The 22200-nt window shown below is 35.3% G+C and overlaps 1 protein-coding gene across 2 annotated transcripts in view; it reads right to left on the reverse strand.

The window, feature by feature from the left end:
* Nucleotides 1-22200, reverse strand: part of Acyp2 (acylphosphatase 2) — a 74141-nt gene that overhangs the window by 37412 nt on the left and 14529 nt on the right. For both annotated transcript variants that reach the window (XM_021246295.2, XM_013066429.3), the window contains exon 3: nucleotides 20058-20167. In XM_021246295.2, coding sequence (XP_021101954.1) covers nucleotides 20058-20167 — 110 coding nt within the window. The remainder of the gene's footprint in view (nucleotides 1-20057; nucleotides 20168-22200) is intronic.

Genomic DNA, 22200 nt, shown 5'->3' on the forward strand with positions numbered 1-22200 from the left:
TGCCTGCCTTGAAAGCACAAGGTCCCAGAGTTCGAACCTGGGTACCAAAAAAATAAAACCCCAAAATATGCAAACTGTAAAGCATAACTCATGCATTTAAGTCATGTTAATATGGATTTTTATATTTAAAGAAAAATAAATAATTTAGTATTTGAAGTATGAATTAGGACTCCAACTCTACTACTTTTCAGGTTTCTAATTTTCCATTATACATATATATGACATATATATGTTATATATATGTTTCCATGTATGTGTATGTATATATATATATAAAACATGAAAACTTTTTCCCAAAATTACAGATCCTCACTGAATTTTTGTTCCTGAAAAAAATGTCCTCGATGGGCTGGGGATTTAGCTCAGTGGTTCAGGTGCTTGCCTTGCAAGTGCAAGGTCCCGAGTTCGATCCCCGGTACCAAAAAAAAAACAAACAAACAAACAAAAAATGTCCTCATCTCCCATATGTCTATAGAACATTCAGTGGAACTCTTTTTTTTTAGTACCAAGGATCCAACTCAGGACCTTGTACTTGCCAGGCAGGAGTGGTGCCACTGAGCTACATCCCTGGCCTCAATGGAACTCTTTTTAACAACCTCAACTATTTGTCTGAAAAAGACCTTGATGAATCAGGTATAAATTAGCAAATGGCTATTTTATTAGCCAAGGGCTTTGGGATTCTCAGATGAAAAAGGAAAAACTAGCAACACTCTAGATACATAGAAATTCATACTAATGGCCTGCCAAAAAAAGGTTATTTTAAAAAATATTAAATAACATTGAATATGACATCACCTCATTGATCACAAAACCTATTGCTCATTCCAATCTACTAATGCAAGAGCTAGAAATTCAAAACAATGTCATTTCATAGTTAAAGCAGAAGGCTGTTCAAATTTCATATTTTATACAAATGCTACATGTCTGTGAAAGAGGTAAATACAACTCTACCCGTAAACAGACCTACTTTAATTCTCAAACTAGGAACACTTTAGTACATGTATATATTGTCAACCCTATAGAGTAGAATTATAGCTGGACAGAGCTTGTACGTCACCCAGTCTAATATAATGTTAGGGTTAGGATGTGAAATATATTTCTCCAAATCTCATGTGCTGAAAGCTTGATCCTCACTGCAGCAATGTGCAGTGGTGAGGCCTAGAAAAGTGATTAGATCATGAGGATTGGAATGGACTAGTCCACTGATGAGCTCATAGCTGAATGGTTTATTAGGAGGTATGGTCCAGTTGGAGGAAGGAAGTCAATGAGAGCATGTCTTTGAAAGGTACATCATGTCTGTGGTCTCTTCTCTCTCTCTTTCCCTCTCTGTTTCCTGATTGCCATGAGGTGAATAGCTTTGCTCTGCCATGCACTCTCCCCCATGAGCCTCACTACAGACTCAAAGTGATGGAGCCAGTGACAACGGAGTGAATTTCTGAAACCATGGACCAAAATAAACCTTTCCATCTTTAAGCTGTTTTTCTCAGGCATTTTGTCATAGCAACTGAAATCTGCTAATACACATACTTTCCCCTGAGTTAAATCTTTTACAACACCCTTGACTTTTCTTTCTTTTTTTTTTTTGTATTAAAATCTTTTATTGGTACATTGTAGGTATACAACACAATTACATTTCTCATTGGGAATTGTACCTTTACATAAGGCATCTTGGTTCTTATTTTTTCCCCATCCCTAGCGCTCCCTTCACCCCCTCCTCCCTTCCCTATTTACAAAGACTTTATTTCCATTTTTTCCACTTCTCAGCATTCTTCCTTTCCCTTCTTTCCTTTCCCCTGCCCCTCCCACTACCCCTACCCCTTTGGACCTTTTATGCCTATTTTACATTATCGATTATTCATTCTAATCATTGGTACATTTTACGTATACAATATAATGACATTCATCATTGGAAATTTGCACCTTTACATAGTCTCTCTTGGTTCTTATTTTTCACCCTTGGGCAGCCCTCCCTTCTACTCCTCCAGTCCTCCTTATTTACAAAGATTTTGTTCCTATTTTTCCATTTTCTCATATTAATCCCATTCCCTTCTATCTTTTCCCCTAGCCCTCCCACTTCCTTCCCCTTTGCCCCTTTTCTTCCTATTTCACATTACCTATTATACATTCAGTCCTTATTTACACTTTCAGTTTCTCACATCAGAGAAACTATTCGGTATTTACACATGTGTGTCCTATTTATTTCACTTAAGAGTATTGCCTCAATGTGCATCCACTTAGCTATAAATGTCTCTAATTTCTCATTTTTTATGGCTGAGTAGTACTCTATTTTATAAAAAAAAAAAACACCACATTTTCTTTATCCAGTCTCCAGTTGATGGGCATTTGGGCTGTTTCCAAGTCTTAGCTATTACAAACTGTGCTGCTATGAACATGGGAGCACATATATCACTGTGGTATGATTCTTTTAATTCTTTGGGGAAGATCCCCAGCAGGGGAATAGCGGGGCCAAATGGGACTTCCAGTCCTAGTTCTTTGAGGTATCTCCATACTGATTTCCACAGTGCTTGCACCAGTCTACACTCCCACCAGCAGTGGAGCAGGGTTCCTCTTTCCTCACAGCTCCACCAGCATTTGTTATTGGTTGATTTCATGATAGCAGCCATTCTTTCTGGAGTGAGGTGGAATCTCAGTGTTGTTTTCATTTGCATCTCTCGAATGACCAGTGATGTTGAATATTTTTTCATGTATTTATTTGCTATTTCTATTTCTTTGTCTGAGAAATGTCTGTTCATTTCAGATGCCCAGTTTTGGATTGGGTCTTTAAATTTGGGAGGTCTGATCTTTTGAAGTTCTTTATAGATTCGAGATAGTAGACCTTTGTCTGAGGAAGAGCAGGTGAACATTTTTTCCCACATTGTGGGTTGTCTCTTCACACTGCTGGTGATTTCTCTTGCTGTGCAGAAGCCTTTTAATAAGAAGAGATCCCATTTGTTGATTGTTTGTGCTAGTTCACAGGCAACTGAGGTTTTGTTCATAAAATCTTTACCTACACCAATGTCTTCAAGGGTTCTACCTAACCTCTGTTCCAACTGCTTCAGAGTTTCTATTTTAATATTTAGATCTTTAATCCATTTTGATTTTAGTTTAGTGCATAGTGAAAGATACAGGTCCAGTTTTAATCTTTGGCAAGTTGAAGCCCAATTTTTCCAGCACCATTTATTAAAGAGGCTATCTTTCCTCCAGTGAGGGTGTTTGGCTCTTTTGTCCAAGATGAGATGGCTGAGTGTGTCTGGCGTTGTTTCTGCATCTTCTAATCTGTTCCACTGGTCCTCAAGTCCGTTTCTTTGCCAGTATCATGCTGTTTTTATCACAGTAGCTTTGTAGTATAGTTGCAGATTGGGGATTGTGATACCCCCTGCCATGTCTCTGTTATCTAGAATTGCTTTTGCTATTCTGGGTCTCTTCTGGTTCCAAATGAATTTTTGGATTGTTTTCTCGAGGTCTATGAATTATGCTGCTGGGATCTCAATTGGAATTACATTAAATCTATATAGCAGTTTTGGAAGTATGGCCATTTTCACTATATTAATCCTTCTTACCCAGGAGCAGGGGATGTCTGTCCATTTTCTGATAACATCTTCAATCTCTCTTTTCAGAGTGCCATAGTTTTCAGAGAAGAGGTCTTTAATTTCTTTCATTAGGTTGATACCCTTGACTTTTTTAGATATTGATACAGGGGTCAACAAACTTTTCCTGTGAAGGGCCTGATAGCAAATATTTTAGGCTTTGTAGTCATCCAGGCTGTGTTGCAACAACTTAGCCCTACCCTTGAATCACAAAAACAACTACTCCACAAAATGTAAATATTAGGTGTGGCTATTCTTCAGCAAAACTTATTTGTAAAGCAAGCAGTATGCCAGATATGGCCAAAAGGCTGTAACATGTTACTCTCTAATCTCTATTGATAAAATTCCACCATTAGAACATCAGATGACTTTATAGGAAATTGTTTTGTCAGGGGGGACTGAAATGAGCACATCCACCCATTGCTACAACCAAAATTATTGCTTTCTGGGACAACAGAGAACCCCTGTCCTTTTTCATCAGCCTGTCAAAGACCTGAAATAAATTATCATGATTCCCTTAAGTATTTTTTTTCTCCAGCTAAATATCCTCCATACTTTCAAGCATTCCTTTTATTATGAATAGCTTTCCGGACCATGGAACCATTTGATTATCCTCTTGTATGTATAATTCAATCCCTAACAATCCTTTGAAGAACAGGAGACAGATATATGACATATGGTTTTATAAAATGTAGCAATCAAGATGTAACTTTAATTTTAGAATTTGGCTCACTGTCCCCAAATACAAATGTTTTGTTTTTTAAAATTACCACTTAGTCTTTAAGACAAATATATTTTATGAGTATTTAGTGAAAGTCTTATGCCCAATACCATAACTGTACATTAATTTACACTATCAAGAAATAGAAAGTGTTTTAAATATTTCCCAAGAAAGTAGGTTTAATAAATTGACTCAAAATAATTCCTCTGTATGAAAAAATGTTGGCAAGACTCACCTCTACAACTGGAATCATATAGTGCAATTTGTCAAAGAAAGCCATCAGTCATTCTTGCTAAGAAAATAAAACACAGAAAGGGAGGAAAACACACAGTACACACACACACACACACACACACACACACACACACACACACAGAGGCATCTGCACATCTGCATGTCTCCTTGAATGTCGATGCCTCTGGCTTGTTAGCAAGAATGGAGTAGAGCTGTGGGAACTGACTACGGCCAGGCTGTCTCTAAGTGATAGTCTCTGTTATATCCTGTATTTCCATTACTTGAGAAGAAATGTTTTTAAAGAGAATTTAACTTTAATTTCTGTACTTTGTCATAGCATTTTATTTTTTAAATTTACTTTTTAAAAAAATTACCAGAAGACATGACACTATGTATGTAACTAAAAATAGGCCACATTTAGTCTGGCCTTACAACCTGTTTCTGTAACATCTCTTGTTGTGGTTCAATTTTATGATAATTCAGTACCTTAAACAGCACTGCACTGGAAATAAATTCATCTTTTAAAACCTAAATATGTTTTATTTGTAGTGACATTAAACTTATAATATTGGTTAAACTTAATTTACATTCTCCATTCTTAATTTACATCCTCTTAATTCACATTTTTTTTTTCTTAAAAGATATGTTTTGTTCAATTCTTTCATAAAAACATTGGTCACCATTTAACACACAGCAGCAACAAAATGCACCCAGTTTACATGCATCAAGTCAATAAACGGTAATACATGGACAACACGAATTTCAAACAGTACTAAAGTGGTAGGAATAGCAAATATGAGAAACAAAGAGTTCCAGTTTCAGTCTAAAATAAGATTCTTTGTGTAAGTAACATGAAACAGTGGCTACAGGTCATTCACCGAAAAAGAACCATTCTTCAGAAATTGCTTGTGCAGAGCACCATATTAGAGCAGGACAAGATCCTGAAAAATGTCCACCTCCAAGTTAATGACAGAAGGGCTTCTTTTGAAAATTAATTCTCTATGATTCAAATTTTTTATTGTGACTGTAAAATAAAGTATCTTTCAGTATGAAGGTTCTATAGTCCATATTTCGGCAACTTAAATAATTCTGCAGATTTTCAATTAAACTGACAGATTCTGATAACTATTCTGTAAATAATATAAATTCCATTAATAGTAGAACTGGATTATTTTTAAGAATAAAAATAGAAAACAAAAGTTCTTTCTAAACTTATAGGCCAAGTTTCTGGATATGGGACTTAAGTTAAGCACCAAAATTTTTTAAAAACATTTTTTTGTAAACAAAAAGTTGAGAACAAAAGCATTTATACATTTACCAAAAAAATTAAGCACTCTAATCCTAATAGGACCAATAATTGATAATTTGATAGACTGATAATCTGAAGTATAAGATATATATTTTTGATGTTTGTATGTGATATAGGGAAGATATAAAACACAATTTTAAGACTTTAAGTTAGGTAATCTTATTCAAATGAGAATGTCACACTATTATAATATGTGTATAATAAGAATTTTATATTTTTATTTTATAGAGTATTTTCCTTTTCCCTCAAAAGTCATGACTAATGGATATCATTAAATCATTCTGAAATGCGGATATTCAGAGAAATCCAGTGTCTTCTTATACAAGCTCTCCCTGAATAATCTCATTCATGTACATGGCTTCAAACACTAGCCACATATTTCTACAGCACAATTTCTCAGCAAGGACAACCCATATAATGAGGGGCCTAGTGGAATTTCCACACAGCCAGTTCAACTGCCACTAACCACGTACAAAGTAGAGCACCATGGGTCATATAATGGTAATGAGTGTTTATATATTATTTAATTAGTGCCAGGCACTGTCCTAAGTGCTTTACACAGATTTTTTCACTTAATTTTCATAGTTCAACTCGAAATTCCATGAAAATAAAAGCTTCAAAATACAAAGATATAATAGATATTGTTCATTGATCAGTTGATATTCATTCCTCTCCCCTTCTTCCTAGCCAAGAAAACATCAATTTTGTTCAGGCTATCAATATGTCAAACTAATTTTCCCATGTCTCTCATAAAATAGCAAAGAGTAATCATATGACCCTGTATGAGCTGAGACACAAGTCAGTATCTCTTTTGGGTAGGCCAGGGAAAGCAACACAATCCTTACCCTTTCCTGCCTTTTTCCTATCTTAAATGTGGATATTATGTGCAGCTATATGTTTCCCTTTTTGACAATGAGGAAAAGGCCAAGACAATCACAGAAATGGTGGTCCTGACATCACTGAGCTACTGAAAAGATTGTCAACCATGAACTTCCAGATTTCTTGTTACTGAGGAAAATAAACTCTTACTGGTGTTATCCATTTTAAGTCCTTTGCAGGTGAAAATATTCTTAGTTGATAGAAAACTATAATCTTAACAAGAGATTCAGACAATTATTTAGAACAACAGCAAAACAAAGGATGCTTCAGACTAAGTGCCCTCAAAAACTATGAGAAGCAAGTCAGTTCACACCATGAAACACTCAGAAGACTCAGGATTTGGAGGCAGAGGAAAGATGTATAGCTTTAAGATTTGTAGGTTCTCTAACAAAAAGGCCAGCTCCCCACCATTCCTCAAGTTCACAAGTGTACAAATACTTTCTGGAAAATTTCCTTAAAGGCCTTCTTATTCCTAGCTGCCTATTTTTATTTGGGACAGGGCCAGGATTTAGCTCAGTGGCAATGTGCCTGCCACCCAAGCACAAGGTCCTAAGTTTGATCCCCAGTACCAAAAAAGAGAATTGTTATTTTTAATTGTGACACAGTTACTGAAAAATGTAAAACAATAAAGAAAAGTAAAACGAGCAAAAAGAAAAAAGGAAAGGACAGGGAAAAGGGAAACCTTAGAGGAAATAGAAATAATGCAAAAAGCAGAAGAAAATTTTGTAAAAAGGAAGTACTCGTAATATACTTAAAGAGATTTTTAAAAAAAGAATGAGATATCATGGAGTAGAAATAATTAATGCATAGCAACAACAGAAAACAAAAATAATAGAAAAATTGGAAACTAAAAATTAAGGCAATTTTCCACATACTAATGTTTAAAAACTAGGTACAAAAGTTAAAAATTAAATCAAGTCTACATAGAAATTCCAAAGAGGGCTGGGGATTTAGCTCAGTGGAACTGTGCCTGCCTTGCAATTGCAAGGTCCTGAGTTCAATCCCCAGTACAAAAAAAAAAAAAAAATTCCCAAAAGGAAGAGAGGAAAAGAAACTGTCAAAGAAAGCACACTCTCTCAAGAAACTCCCATACAGGGCTAGGAATGGGGAAAAAATAAGAACCAAGATGCATTATATAAAGGTACAATTCCCAATGAGAAATGTAATTGTGCTGTATACCTACAATGTACCAATAAAAGAATTTAATACAAAAATAAAAATAAAAAAAATAAAAACTGAAGAAACTCCCATACACTGTTTGTAGGAATGATTTATGAATGCAAAACTCTAACATAAAAACTTGATAGACACAAAGGAAGGGGCTTCTGGGCAGCCATTCCACTGCTCCCAGTACAGAAGAAGGGGCTTCCAAGCCACCATACCAAGGCTCCTAGCACAGAGGAAGGGCCATCTGGGCTGCCATACCACTGCTCCCAGTGCAGAGGAGGTGAGCCGCGCGGGTGCCAACAGCACACACACCCCCTGCCCCTCCACCCCCATTGAAATGGAAAAAATGAAATCAGAAATAATTTCTCAGATAACAGCAGAGATTGTGCTCATAGCGCAAGGCATGATTAATAAATCTAGAGAAGAGCTCAGGAACATGATGGAATCCCAACATAAGAAACAAATGGAATCCATAAAACAAATGCAAATAGATTTCCAGGAGATTAAAAACTCCATTGAAAGTCTACACAGCAGAATGACTCAATGTGAGAACAGAATTTCAGATATAGGAGATAAGATTGCAATTAGTGACCAGGAAAAGAAAAATTGCTTCAAAATTGTAAGGGACCATGAGAAATCAATACAGCAGCTACTAGATGATGCAAAGAAAAACAACATAAGACTGACTGGAGTCAACGAAAACACAGTAGAGAGTGCAGATGACATAAAAAAACTATTCACAGAAGTAATGGCAGAAAACTTCCAGACAGAGGTAGAGAATTGGACATACAGATAAGTGAGGCATATAGGACTCCAAATAGCCTTGATCAAAAAAATTCTACACATAGCCATATAATAGTTAAGATTCCAGAAACTCAACTGAAGAAAAAAGTTCTATAAGCAATTAGAGAAAAGAAACAAAACACAAAGGAAAGCTCATCAGAATCACAGCAGAATTCTCAACACACACCCTCAAGGTGAGAAGAGCTTTGAGTAATGTATTTCAAGCCCTAAATGAAAACAGCCTCCAACCCAGATGGATGTACCCTGCAAAACTATCTTTCAAAATTGATGGAGAAATAAGATACTTTCATGACAAAGAGCACCTTAGGAACTTCCTGAATACCAAACCAGCACTCCAAAAAACTTTAGACAATATTCTAAGAAAACACAATGAGGATCACAACCCCAGGAAGCACAGCAGAATGAATCCATCAGGCGTGACAGGAAATTAAATGTAAAGGGGGAGAATCCAAAAAAAGACAAAGTCATGACAATGATAAGTCAATACATATGAGTTATAACCATCAATGTTAATGGTCTCAATTCACCAATCAAAAGAAATAGACTGCAAGGATGGGTCAAGAAGCAAATCCAACAATATGCTGCATACAAGAAACACACTTCATTCAAAAAGAAACTCATAGACTGAAAGTTAAAGGGTGGAAAACAATACTCCATGCCATGGGAACCTGAAAAAAAGGAGGAGTAGCTATCCTCTCTGCAGATCAAATGGATTTAAAACCAACACTGATTAAGAGAAACAAAGAAGGACACTACGTACTTGTAAAGGGAACAATCCAAGGGAAGAGATGACAATCATAAATATATATGCACCAAACGCTAGTGTGCCCAACTATATAAAACAAATACTAATCAACATGAAAAGTCACATATGCACTAATACAATGGTAGTGGGGGACCGCAATACCCCACTGTCACAAATAGATAGATCAACTAGACAAAAAATAAGTAATGAAATACTAGAACTCAATTGAACTCTTGAACAAATGAACTTAACAGATGTTTACAGAGTCTTCCACCCCACAAAATCAGAATACACATTCTTTTCAGCTGCACATGGGTCATTCTCCAAAATAAAACATATACTGTCTCATAGAACATGTTTAAGAAAGTGCAAAGGAATTGAAGTTATCCCCTTTATATTATCAGACCATAGTGTGATGAAATTGGAGATCAATAGCAAAAGCAATGGCAAAAATTTCATAAACACATGGAAATTGAACAACACACTTCTGAATAACCAATGGGTCACAGAGGAAATTAAAGAAGAAATCAGACAGACAGTTCCTTCAATTAAATGACAATGACAATACAACATTTTGGAATCTATGGGTCACAATGAAAGCAGTCTTACGAGGGAAATTCATAGCAGTGAATACGCATATTAGGAAAACAGAACAAGCCCAATTAAACAACCTGATGCTAAACCTCAAACTTCTAGAAAAAGAAGAGTAGGACAAACCCAAAGCTCATACAAGGGAGGAAATTATAAAGATCAGAGGGGAAATCAATGCAAGGGAGACTAAGAGAAAAATACAAAAAATTAATGAAGCCAAAAGTTGGTTGACAAACCCTTAGCCAAACAAAATTGACAGACAAAATTGACAAACCCTTAGCCAACCTTATCAGAAAAAGGAAAGAAAAGGCCCAAATCCATGCAATTAAGAATGAAAAGGGTGAAATTACAACAGAGCCAGCAGAAATCCAGAGGATTATCAATACCTACTTCCAGAACCTATACGCCAATAAGATGGACAACACAGAAGAAATGGACAGATTCCTAGATACATATGAATTACCAAAGTTGAACGAAGAAGACCTAAAAATTCTAAACAACCCAATATCAATCAATGAAATTGAAAATGTAATTAAAAACTTATCAACTCAGAAAAGCCCAGGTCCTGATGGCTTCAATGCTAAATTCTATAAGACATTTATACAGGAACTAGTGCCACTACTGTTTAAACTTTTCAATGAAATTAAAAGGGAAGCAATACTCCAAAATTCATTCCTGGAAGCAAGCATCACCTTGATCCCCAAAGCAGAGAAAGACCCAACTGAAAAAGAGAACTATAAGCCAATCTCACCAATGAACATAGATGTCAAAATCCTTAATAAGATACTGGCAAACAGAATGCAGAAGATCATCAAGAAGATCATACACCCTGATCAAGTGGGATTCATTCCAGGGATGCAGGCATGGTTCAACATATGCAAATCAATAAATGTAATACACCATATTAATAGAGCCAAGGACAAAAACCATACAATTAACTCCATAGACACAGAAAAAGCATTTGACAAAATACAGCATGAATTTATGATAAAAATTCTACAAAATGTTGGAATAGATGGTCTCTATCTCAATCTGATAAAAGTCATCTATGAAAAATCAACAGCCAATATCATACCAAACAGTCAAAAACTGAAATCCTTCACACTCAAATCAGGAACAAGACAAGGATGTCCATTATCACCATTACTGTTCAATATAGTTTTGGAAACATTAGCCACGGCAATTAGACAAGAGAAAGAAATAAAAGGAATAAAGATAGGAAATGAAGAAGTTAAATTATCATTATTTGCACATGACGTGATACTCTATATAGAAGGCCCCAAGAACTCCACCAAAAGTCTTCTAGACTTAATAACCAAATTCAGTAGAGCAGCTGGATACAATGTCAACACACAAAAATCAATAGCTTTCCTCTACATGAACAATAGACTAAATGAGAGAGAAATAAGGCAAACAATTCCTTTCAAAATAGCATCCAAAAAACTGAAATATCTAGGAATCAACCTAATAAAAGAAATCAAATCAAAGTTTTCTTCTCTGAAAACTATAACACTCTGAAAAGAGAGATTGAAGATGATATCAGAAAATGGAAAGACATCCCCTGCTCCTGGGTAGGAAGGATCAACATAGTGAAAATGGCCATACTTCCAAAATTGCTGTATAGATTCAATGCAATTCCAATTCAAATCCCATTAGCATGCTTCACAGACCTTGAGAAAACAGTCCAAAAATTCATTTGGAACAAGAAGAGACCCAGAATAGCAAAAGCAACTCTAGATAACAGAGACATGGCAGGGGGTATCACAATCCCCAACCTGCAACTATACTACAAAGCTACTGTGATAAAAACAGCATGATACTGGCAAAGAAACGGACTTGAGGACCAGTGGAACAGATTAGAAGATGCAGAAACAACGCCAGACACACTCAGCCATCTCATCTTGGACAAAAGAGCCAAACACCCTCACTGGAGGAAAGATAGCCTCTTTAATAAATGGTGCTGGAAAAATTGGGTTTCAACTTGTCAAAGATTTGGCCGGGGATTTAGCTCAGTGGTTTCGCCACCTGCTGTGCAATTGCAAGGACCCAAGTTAGATCCCCAGTACCAAAAACAAAACAAAACAAAACTTGTCAAAGATTAAAACTAGACCTATATCTCTCACTGTGCATTAAACTAAAATCAACATGGATTAAAAATCTAAATATTAAAATAGAAACACTGAATTGGCTGGAACAGAGGTTAAGTACAGCTCTTGAAGACATTGGTGTAGGAAAACATTTTATGAACAAAACCTCAGTTGCCCGTGAACTAGCACAAACAATCAACAAGCAGGATCTCTTCTTATTAAAAAGCTTCTGCACAGCAGGAGAAACCACCAACAGTGAGAAGAGACAACCCACAATGTGGGAAATAAATCTTCATCTGCTGTTCCTCAGACAAAGGTCTATTATCTAGAATCTATAAAGAACTTAAAAAAATCAGACTTCCCAAAATTAAAGACCCAATCCAAAAATGGGCATCTGAAATGAACAGACATTTCTCAGACAAAGAAGTAGAAATGGCAAATAAACATATGAAAAAATGTTCAACACTGGTCATTTGAGAGATGCAAATGCAAACAACGCTGAGATTCCACCTCACCCCAGAAAGAATGGCTACTATCATGAAATCAACCAATAACAAATGCTGGCGGGGCTGTGGGGAAAAAGGAACCCTGCTCCACTGCTAGTGGGAGTGTAGACTGGTGCAAGCACTGTGGAAATCAGTATGGAGATACCTCAAAGAACTAGGACTGGAAGTCCCATTTGACCCAGCTATTCCCCTGCTGGGGATCTTCCCCAAAGAATTAAAAGAATCATATCACAGTGATATATGTGCACCCATGTTTATAGCAGCACAGTTTGTAATAGCTAAAACTTGGAAGCAACCCAATTGCCCATCAACTGGAGACTGGATAAAGAAAAAGTGTTTTTTTAATAAAATGGAGTACTACTCAGCCATAAAAAATGAAAAATTAAACACATTTATAGGTAAATGGATGCACATTGAGGCAATACTCTTAAGTGAAATAAATAGGACACACATGTGTAAATACCGAATAGCTTTTCTAGTGTGAGAAACTGAATGTGCAAATAAGGACTAAAAGGTATAATAGATAATGTGAAATAGGAAGAAAAGGGGCAAAGGGGAAGGGGAAGTGGGAAGGGTAGGGGAAAGGAAAGAAGAGAATGGAATTAATATTAGAAAATGAAAAAATGGAAACAAAGTCTTTGTAAATAGGGATGGAGGGGTTGAAGGGAGGGCAGGGGAAGGGGGAAAAATAAGAACCAAGAGAGATTATGTAAAGGTGCAAATTTCCAATGATGAATGTCATTATATTATATACCTAAAATGTACCAATAAAATAAAATTTTTAAAAAAACTTGATAGAGTAGCAAGAAGAAAAACAAGAAAACCATAATCTATTATAAATATAGATGTAAAATCTCTAAAGAAAATACTCCTAAACAACACTCAGTAATAATTCAAAAGAAACAACAATACACTAGAACCACTCAGACCTCAATTTCACTAATATAAGAGTGAAATTCATTGTGATAAACTATATTTACAAAAACAAACAGGAGGGTCTGGGGATTTAGCTCAGTGGTTCTGCCACCTGCCTCTTAAGCGCAAATTCCTGAGTTTGATCCCAGGTACCAAAAAAAGAGAAAAAACCAACAAGAAACATTTTTCTACTTGGAGAAACAAAATTATTTCAAATAAAATCATAAGCCAAACAGGATGGCCATTATTGCAATTATTATTCAACATCATTTTGGCAAGTTTCCAAATAATATAAACACAGGGAGAAGAGATACATTATTTTGCTAACTGTACTTTTAGAAACTCCAGTAAACTATAATTTAAAAAAACAAACAAACTAGTAGATCTGGATGTGGTGGCACATGCCTGTAATCCCAGTACTAGGAAGGCTGAGCCAGGAGTACTGCCAGGAGTCCAAGGCTACCTGGGTATACAGTGAGTTCAAGGCCAGCCTGAACTGCATAGTGAGACCCCTTCTCAAAAAAAATAAAAACAAAAAAACCCGGTAGAATAATAATAATATTTGATAAGGTAAGACTGTAATATAAGATACATACACAAAAGTCACTAGGTTTTCCATATGTGAAGCATAAACAGCTATAAACAGAAATGTGGAAAATATCCCATACATAATAATGAAAATATCAGTAAAATACAAAAGCATAAACTTAGCAACAAAAGTACAAAACTTATATGAAGAAAGCCATAAAATCATATGTAAGAATAAATTTTGAAATTAAATACATGGACATCTATATTCTTATATGGGTAGATATATCATTAAAATGTCAATTCCCTTAAAATAATAAAAATAAGTAAAATAAGGAGAACTTTTAAAAAGGAAATTAAGCAAGAATTGAGAAAACATAAAGTATGAATTTTAGTTAAAACTAATGTATCATTATTGGTCCATTAAATATAACACATATATCTTATTAATAGTAGTAAAACTAGGTGAAGAATATATTGAAACTTTCTGTAGTATTTTTAAAACTTTTCTAGAAATCTAAAAATAAAGCTTACTCTAAAAATATATCTATGAGGCAATCAGGGGAATTCATTTAAAAAACAAATATACTAGGCCAGGGATTTAGTTCAGTGTTTCTGCCACCTGATTCACAAGTGCAAGGTCTGGAGTTTGATTTCCAGTAACGAAAAAAAAAAAAAAAAAAGAAATATAGCTAGAGTAATTAGGCAACAAAAATTAAAAGGATACAAATAGGAAACTAAGAAGTCAAATTATCCTTGTTTGTAGATAATATGGTCATATACTTAGAAGACCCTAAAGACTCTACCAGAAAGACTTTTGGGCCAGATAAATAAATTCATAACAGAGCAAGATATAAAATCAACATTAAAAATTAGTAGCTTTACTTTATACTGATAGTGGACTAGCTGAGAAAGAAATCAGGAAAACAATTCCATTCACAATAGCTTTAAATAAAATAAAATACTTATGGATCAATTTAGCCTTAGAGGTGAAAGACCTTTACAATGAAACGTTCAGAGCCCTGAACAAAGAAGTTGAAGAAAAAAACCACAAAATGGAAAGACTATCATGTTCATGAATTAGCAGAATTAATATTGTCAAATGGCCACATTACCAAAACTGATCTACAGACTCAATGCACTCTCCACCAAGTACCAATGACATTCTTCACAGAATTTTTTTTTAATCCTGAAATGCATATGAAAACATAAAAGACCCAGGAAAGTCAATGCAATTCTAAGTCAAAAGAGCAAGACTGGAAGCATCACAATAACCAGATTTCAAATTATACTACAAAGCCATAGTAAGAAAAACAGCATGGTACTGGCAAAAAAATACATATGTAGACCAGTGTAACAGAATAAAGGATACAGAAACAAACCCACACAACTTCAAGCATCTGACTCTGGGCAAAGAAGCCAAAATTATACATTGGAGAAAAGATAGCCTCTCTTTTTTTATTTATTTATTTTGTTTGTTTGTTTGTTTTTGTTTTTGGTACTGGGGATCGAACTCGGGTCCTTGCGCCTGCGAGGCAGACAGTGGAATCACTGAGCTAAATCCCTGGCAAGATAGCCTCTCTTAACAATGCTGAGAAAACTGGATATGTGCTTGTGGAAGATTGAAACTAGATCTCTTTCACACTAAAATCAATTCCAAATGGATCAAAGATCTAAATATAAGACTTGAAACTTTGAAACAGCTGAAAGAAAATATATGAGAAATTCTGGAAGCCATAGTCACAAGTAAAGTCCTGAGTAAGCCTCCAACAGCACAGGAAATAAAAGCAAGAATCAATGAATGGGACTACATCAAAGTAAAAAGTTTCCGTACAGCAAAAGAAACAACTAACAAAGTGAAGAGACATCCTTCAGAATGAGAGAAAATCTTTACCATGCACTCTTCTGACACAGGATTAATATGTAGAATATATAAAGAACTCAAAAATCTTAACAACAAAAACTTGAATAACCCAATCAATAAATGGGTAAATGAATTAATCAAACACTTCCCAAAGAAGAACTACAAATAGCCAATACGTATATGACAAAATGTTTAACATTGCTATTAGGGAAATGCAAATCAAACTACTTTAAGATTCCATCTTACCACAGTCAGAATGGCTATCATCAAAAATACAAAAAAACAATAAATTCTAGCAAGGACGCAGGGATCCTTCTACATTACTTGTGGGAATGTAAATAAGTAGAGCCACTATGGAAATCAATATAGCGTTTCCCCAAAAAACCCTAAAAACAGAGCTACCATTTGATCCAGTTATATCACTCCTTGGTATATATCTGAAGCATAAACAATCAAAGCCAGCATATCATAGGGATACCTGCATATCCAAATTTACTGTGGTACAATTCACAATAGCCAAGATAGGAAACCAGCCTAGATGTCCATCAACAGATGAATGGATAAAGAAAATGTTGAATTATATACACAACGGAGTATTATTCAGCCACAAGGAAGAACAAATTTCTGTCACTTGCAAAGAAATGGATGAATCTGGAGACCATCATGTTAAGCAAAGAAGCCAGACTCAGACAAACATTGCATGTTCTCCCTAATATGTGGAATCTAAAAAAAAGATGACAAGAAAGTAGAAGGGAGACTTTATTAGATAAGAGGGAGGGAGTGAAGGAGGGAGGGATGGGGCTATAAGGGCAGGTAATAGGGGATGGATATGAGCAAAATATATTTTACACACTAAAAGCTCCCCCCAAAAAATGTAATACTAGGGGAGGATAGGACAAAGGACTGATGGGAATGAAAATAATTAAAGTATATCATATGAATTTATGAATCTGCCAAGATGAAATCCATTAATCTGTATAACCAATTATAAAAAGTGAAAAAATAACGCAGAAAATATGAATGATACAATATAAAATCAATTAACAAATGTGATCTGATATGTATATTTGAAGCAACTATCTGTAATCATATACACATCAATAATAAAAAACAAGGGCCGGGGATTTAGCTCAGTGGTTTCGCCACCTGCTGCGCAAGCGCAAGGATCCAAGTTCGATCCCTGGTACCAATAATAATAATAATAATAATAAACAAGTCCATAAGATAAATTAATATAATAGAATTCCAGTTAAGTGGATGAAGGTATCTTAAGCATCAGAGAGAAAAATACCTAAGAAAGCAGATTCCAAAAAAGAACAATAAGAAGAAATATACTATAAAGTCACTGAAATTAAATCAATATGGGCTATGGGTGTCAGAATAGATAAACTGATCAGGGCATAGAACAGAATCCAGAAATCCAGTTTGTATGAAATTTTAAAAGATGACAAAAATGTACTTCAATTCAATGGGGAAAAGAATGGTTATTTAATAAATGGTGCTGGCCCAACTGGCTATCCATTTGGCAGAAGAAAATAGTTCCCTATCTCACATTAAAAAACAAATTTCAGATGGAATAAATGATTAAATGTAATAAATAAACCATTAAAAGTTAGAAGGAAACCTAGGAGTCAACACAATGTTTCTTAAGCAGAAATAAAAGATAGCCACATTCAAGTCTATAAAAGTTAAAAACAATTTATGTTGCAAAAGATATCATAAACAAAACTAACAGGCTAACGCTAGATTTGGAGAAATTCTTTCAAGAGAGATTACAGATAATGGGTTAGTAATCATTACCAGCACACAAAGAGACCTTACATATTGGCAAGAGATAAGCAACTCAATGAAAAAATGCTGAAAGATTGTGAAAACGGAGTGCATGAGAACAAGTCCACATAGCCACAAGCATGAAGATGCTCCAGCTCACTAATAATTAGAGAAATACAAATTACAGTGAAATAATAATCACTCTACAGCCAATCAGATAAAGGAAAAATTAGAGAGCAATAAAATAAATTGCCAACAGGATGAGGAGGAAAAAAATGTAAACTGTTTACAGCTGTTTTGGAAAGTAGTCTAATACATGCTTTTACACTACAAATACACAGACACTTCAACTAATAAATCATACTCCTGGGAGTCAATCCCATAAAAATAAAACCACCAATAAAATGTTTACTGCAGCACTGCTTGCATAGTGAAAAACAAGAAACAAACAAAAAATGAGTTCCTAGTAGTAAGGTAATAAATAATAATAAACCTATACTGTACAATATCAAGCAGCCATTAAAAAGAATGAATCCAGGCTGGGAATTTAGCTCAGTGGTTCTGCCACCTGCCTTGCAAGCACAAGGTCCTGAGTTCGATCCACAGTACCAATAAGTAAATAAGTAAATAAATAAATAAATAAAATAAAAAGAATGAATCCAAGCTAATATTTGCCTTCATCAAAACCCATAAATGTGTGTGTGTGTGTGTGTGTGTGTGTGTGTGTGTGACTGTGGGGGGGGGGAGTGTGAGTGTGAAGACAAGCACAGAAAGATACCCATCCACCAGCTTGCTAACACACATTACTTGCAAAGGGGAGAAGGGTGTGAATAATACAGGAGTTTAAAAAAAGGAAAACACATGATTCCATTTATGTTTAGTAAATTAATCAAAGCCTTGCTGTAATGAGAGTTAATAATATGCTGTGATTGGCATGAGCGGAAATTCCATCTTCCACATATTACCCATTCTTGAACCACTTCATAATCTTTCAGCATTTTTTTATCTGCTGAACTGTCATTTCTGTACAATATAAGTCTCACAATTTTCTGTGCTTTTGTGACAATCCTAGTAAAAAATACTGTTTTTCATAACTATTAACCCACAGGTTATAAAACTGAATTTCTGGACCCTACTTTTCAAGATGGGATGTGTTTATACACATAAATGCAAGAACAGTAAATTAGAAAAAATAAGGAGTTAGTAACATATATTTACTAATTGTTGGGATGTCCATAAAATGAAATACAAGTTATAGAAAAATATTCATAAAGTATTCCATTTTTATAACAATAGCAAAACCTTACTTACAAATATACACTTAAGTATTTTTAAGAAAAAGAGAAAGCTGTTGAAAGTATTCCAAACCCATTATTACAAATTACATGAAGGGGCCGGGGATTTAGCTCAGTGGTTTCACCACCTGCTGTGCAAGTGCAAGGACCCGAGTTCAATCCCCGGTACCAAAACAAAAAAAAAAATTACATGAAGGGGAAGGAAATAAGAAGAGGCAGATTATTAACTTTGCCTTCAAAACCCTCAGCATTATATTACTTCACTTACAATAATAATAATAAGTAAAAAGTATTGCTTAAAACTTGAAAATATTAAGCAATGAAAACAAAGATAGCCTATAAAATAAAATAAATTGGAAATTATTTAGTACCTACCTCATAGGGTCTGCTGTAAAGAGTAAATGATCTAATTTACATAAAGTGCTTGGCATATTCCCCAATATGTCATAAATGCTCAATAAATGTCAGCTAGTTTTATTAAAACAAAAGACTGCAGAGGGTAGCAGAAATTATGAAGCTGAAAAGACAAAGCCTTTCAAAATGACATCTATGCACAGAGCACTATTCCACATAGTACTGAATCTTGTGTCCCTTAGGACTCATTATGACAACCATACAGCTTACTCAATATACCTTCATTGACAATAAAAATGAAGGTATTCATACAATAAAAAGGAGATGGTAATCTTTTGCCTTGAAGTTTACTTTAAGAACTGCAAGAACCATTCTAAGACACTATGCTTCTGACCCAATACTTCAAATGAAAAACACCTGGGTCCTCAACAGTCTGCCATGTTGGAGAGACTTGAGAGGACAAATTCAAACAGACCAAGGAGTGATGCAATAGCTCTTTTTGAGACCTATCCAAGGGAGAAATCCATTCCTATACAATGAAATTCTACCCCTGTGATTTTCCCTACTAGCCTGCCTAAAAATATGTGTTTAGTTATAATCTATAAACTAACTTTGGCCAATTAGCACCATTCATATTGTCCAATGAAACATTAAAATAGCTTCAGAAATGTCATGCACATGTTATTAGTCTTATTACTTACATGGAATTGACCTTCTCTTCAGGGCCTTGCACTTGGCCTGTCACAGTGCCTTTGCTGGTATTCTTCACCCAGCCAACTACTCCTATTTTCTTAGCTTCACCTTCAGTGTACTGGATTCAGAAGAAAAAAGAAAGATGAAGTCCATCATCAAAAGTCTGAATTCATAACATACTTGATTCTAATATTCAGAAACTGTTAACCTGATAATCATTTTTTTCTAAAAATGTAGTCTATGCCAACATTTGTGTAGCCAACATACAGTAACACCTCTATTTATAAGAACCTTCACTTAGGGGCCGGGGATTTAGCTCAATGGTTCCGCCGCCTGCCTCGCAAGCGCAAGGACCTGAGTTCGATCCCCAGTATCAAAAAAAAAAAAAGAAGAACCTTCACTTAAATAGTATCTTTTGTTAAATTCTCCTTTCAGCAAAGACAAGCATATTATGAAAAAATAAACTGATAGTGGGAATTATTTTGAACCAATTTCTATGCTATGTTTTGGGATCCACAAAATCCAGCTAAGTTGCCCTCACACCTGTTACTACTAAATTACATTGTTAATTTGGGTTCCAAATGATGATCAAACCAAGATTTTCAACTACTTTATGATCAACATAAAGTATTCACAGGCAGAAAGAGCCTAAAACATTTTGAAATTTCTAACAAAAATGAGGGAAAATAATTTTTTATAAGAAAATTAAACTAGTGAAAAACACTAGCCTAGATGTGCTGATTTGTACTTTAAGGTTAAAAGATTCTTATGTTTTTTGTTGGCTTTGAACTTGTCAAAAAATGTTATAACTAAGGCTGAGTTCATAGGTCAGCATGAGGCCCTGGTTTGGACTTTCGGTCTTACAAAAGTGGGGTGGGGGGACAAATATTACAATTCTCTATGGGTAAATTTATGTTTGTGATAGATAATATATTCATGTGAGGTATTGGTACATATACATATCTTGATTCTTTTTTTAATTCTTCTCCCAGTTTCAAATTCAATTATTTTTCTAGAAAATGAAAAAACAAGGAACATTTTGATTTTGAAGTATTGTAAGCACATCATACTAAAAACTCTTGTAGATTCAGTCTACCAGAGGTTTTCAAAAACATGCACTTCTGCTGGGTGTGGTGGCACATACCTGTAATCCTAGCTACTTAGGCCCAGGCAGGACAAGTTCAAGGCCAGCCTGGTCAATTTAGTGAGACCTCATTGAAAATTTTTTTTTTAATTTTTTTTCAGGGCCAAGATGTTCCTCAGTGGTACAGCACCCTGGGTATGACCACAGTACTACTGTGAGAAACTGTGGACCTAACTCTTCTTTCAAAGCATATGAAGAAGATCGCCTCCATGTTAAACTTTATTTCATCTTAGGCTGCCTTCTTCTACAACAGGATTGCAGTTACAGTTACAATGAACGTCTGCCCCTTGGACTCTGGGAACACCACCTGCCAAGGACATTTAGTTTCCTGTGCCCTCAACACCTTTTAGCAACACTTCCTGGCAACCCTTTAGGCCCTCCCCTTATGCCAACTAGACTAGGCAGTTGGGATAGACTGTGACCCTTCAACTCAGACAATGGGGAAAAAGGTCAGCTGCTTCTCACCTTTAGGATATAAGGGGAGCCTAGCCTGTTGCTGGCTCTCTTGTGTGTTTGCTATCCTACTTTAAGAGCGTAGCGCACCCTTCTGCAGAAGTAAACTTGCCTTGGTGAGATTTCTTGGTGTCTGAGTCCTTTATTTCTGCACTGACAAATTGAGTCTGGATGCTTATTGCCAACACAACCCCCCAAAAAAGTCTTCTGTTTGGAGGCCAGAGTGATCAAGGTCACTACACTCCACAGGCCAACTGCATGAAGCAGCACAAATCAAAATAGTTACACCTAAGATGCATGTGGAGTTGGTTCTAAAAATAAGTCAATCAATGAAGAAGAAAATGGAGACAATCTGAATTGTGAAGGCAGGACACAACTGTCTCAAAACCTACTTTTCTGGTGGGAACATGTTGGAACTCCCAGGAGCTTGAGACCACCCAGAGAGCTAACCTAGTGACTCTCAGCTGAGATTTTAGGTGAAAATATAAACCAGAATTAACTTTCAAAAAAGGAGTGTTTTTAAAAATAAAAATTTAAGACAAAAAGAAAAAAAA

This window comes from Heterocephalus glaber, unplaced genomic scaffold, assembly GCF_053883595.1.
Source record: "Heterocephalus glaber isolate CG9 unplaced genomic scaffold, H.glaber_assembly_v1.0 deba00001457, whole genome shotgun sequence".
Lineage (NCBI taxonomy): Eukaryota > Metazoa > Chordata > Mammalia > Rodentia > Bathyergidae > Heterocephalus > Heterocephalus glaber.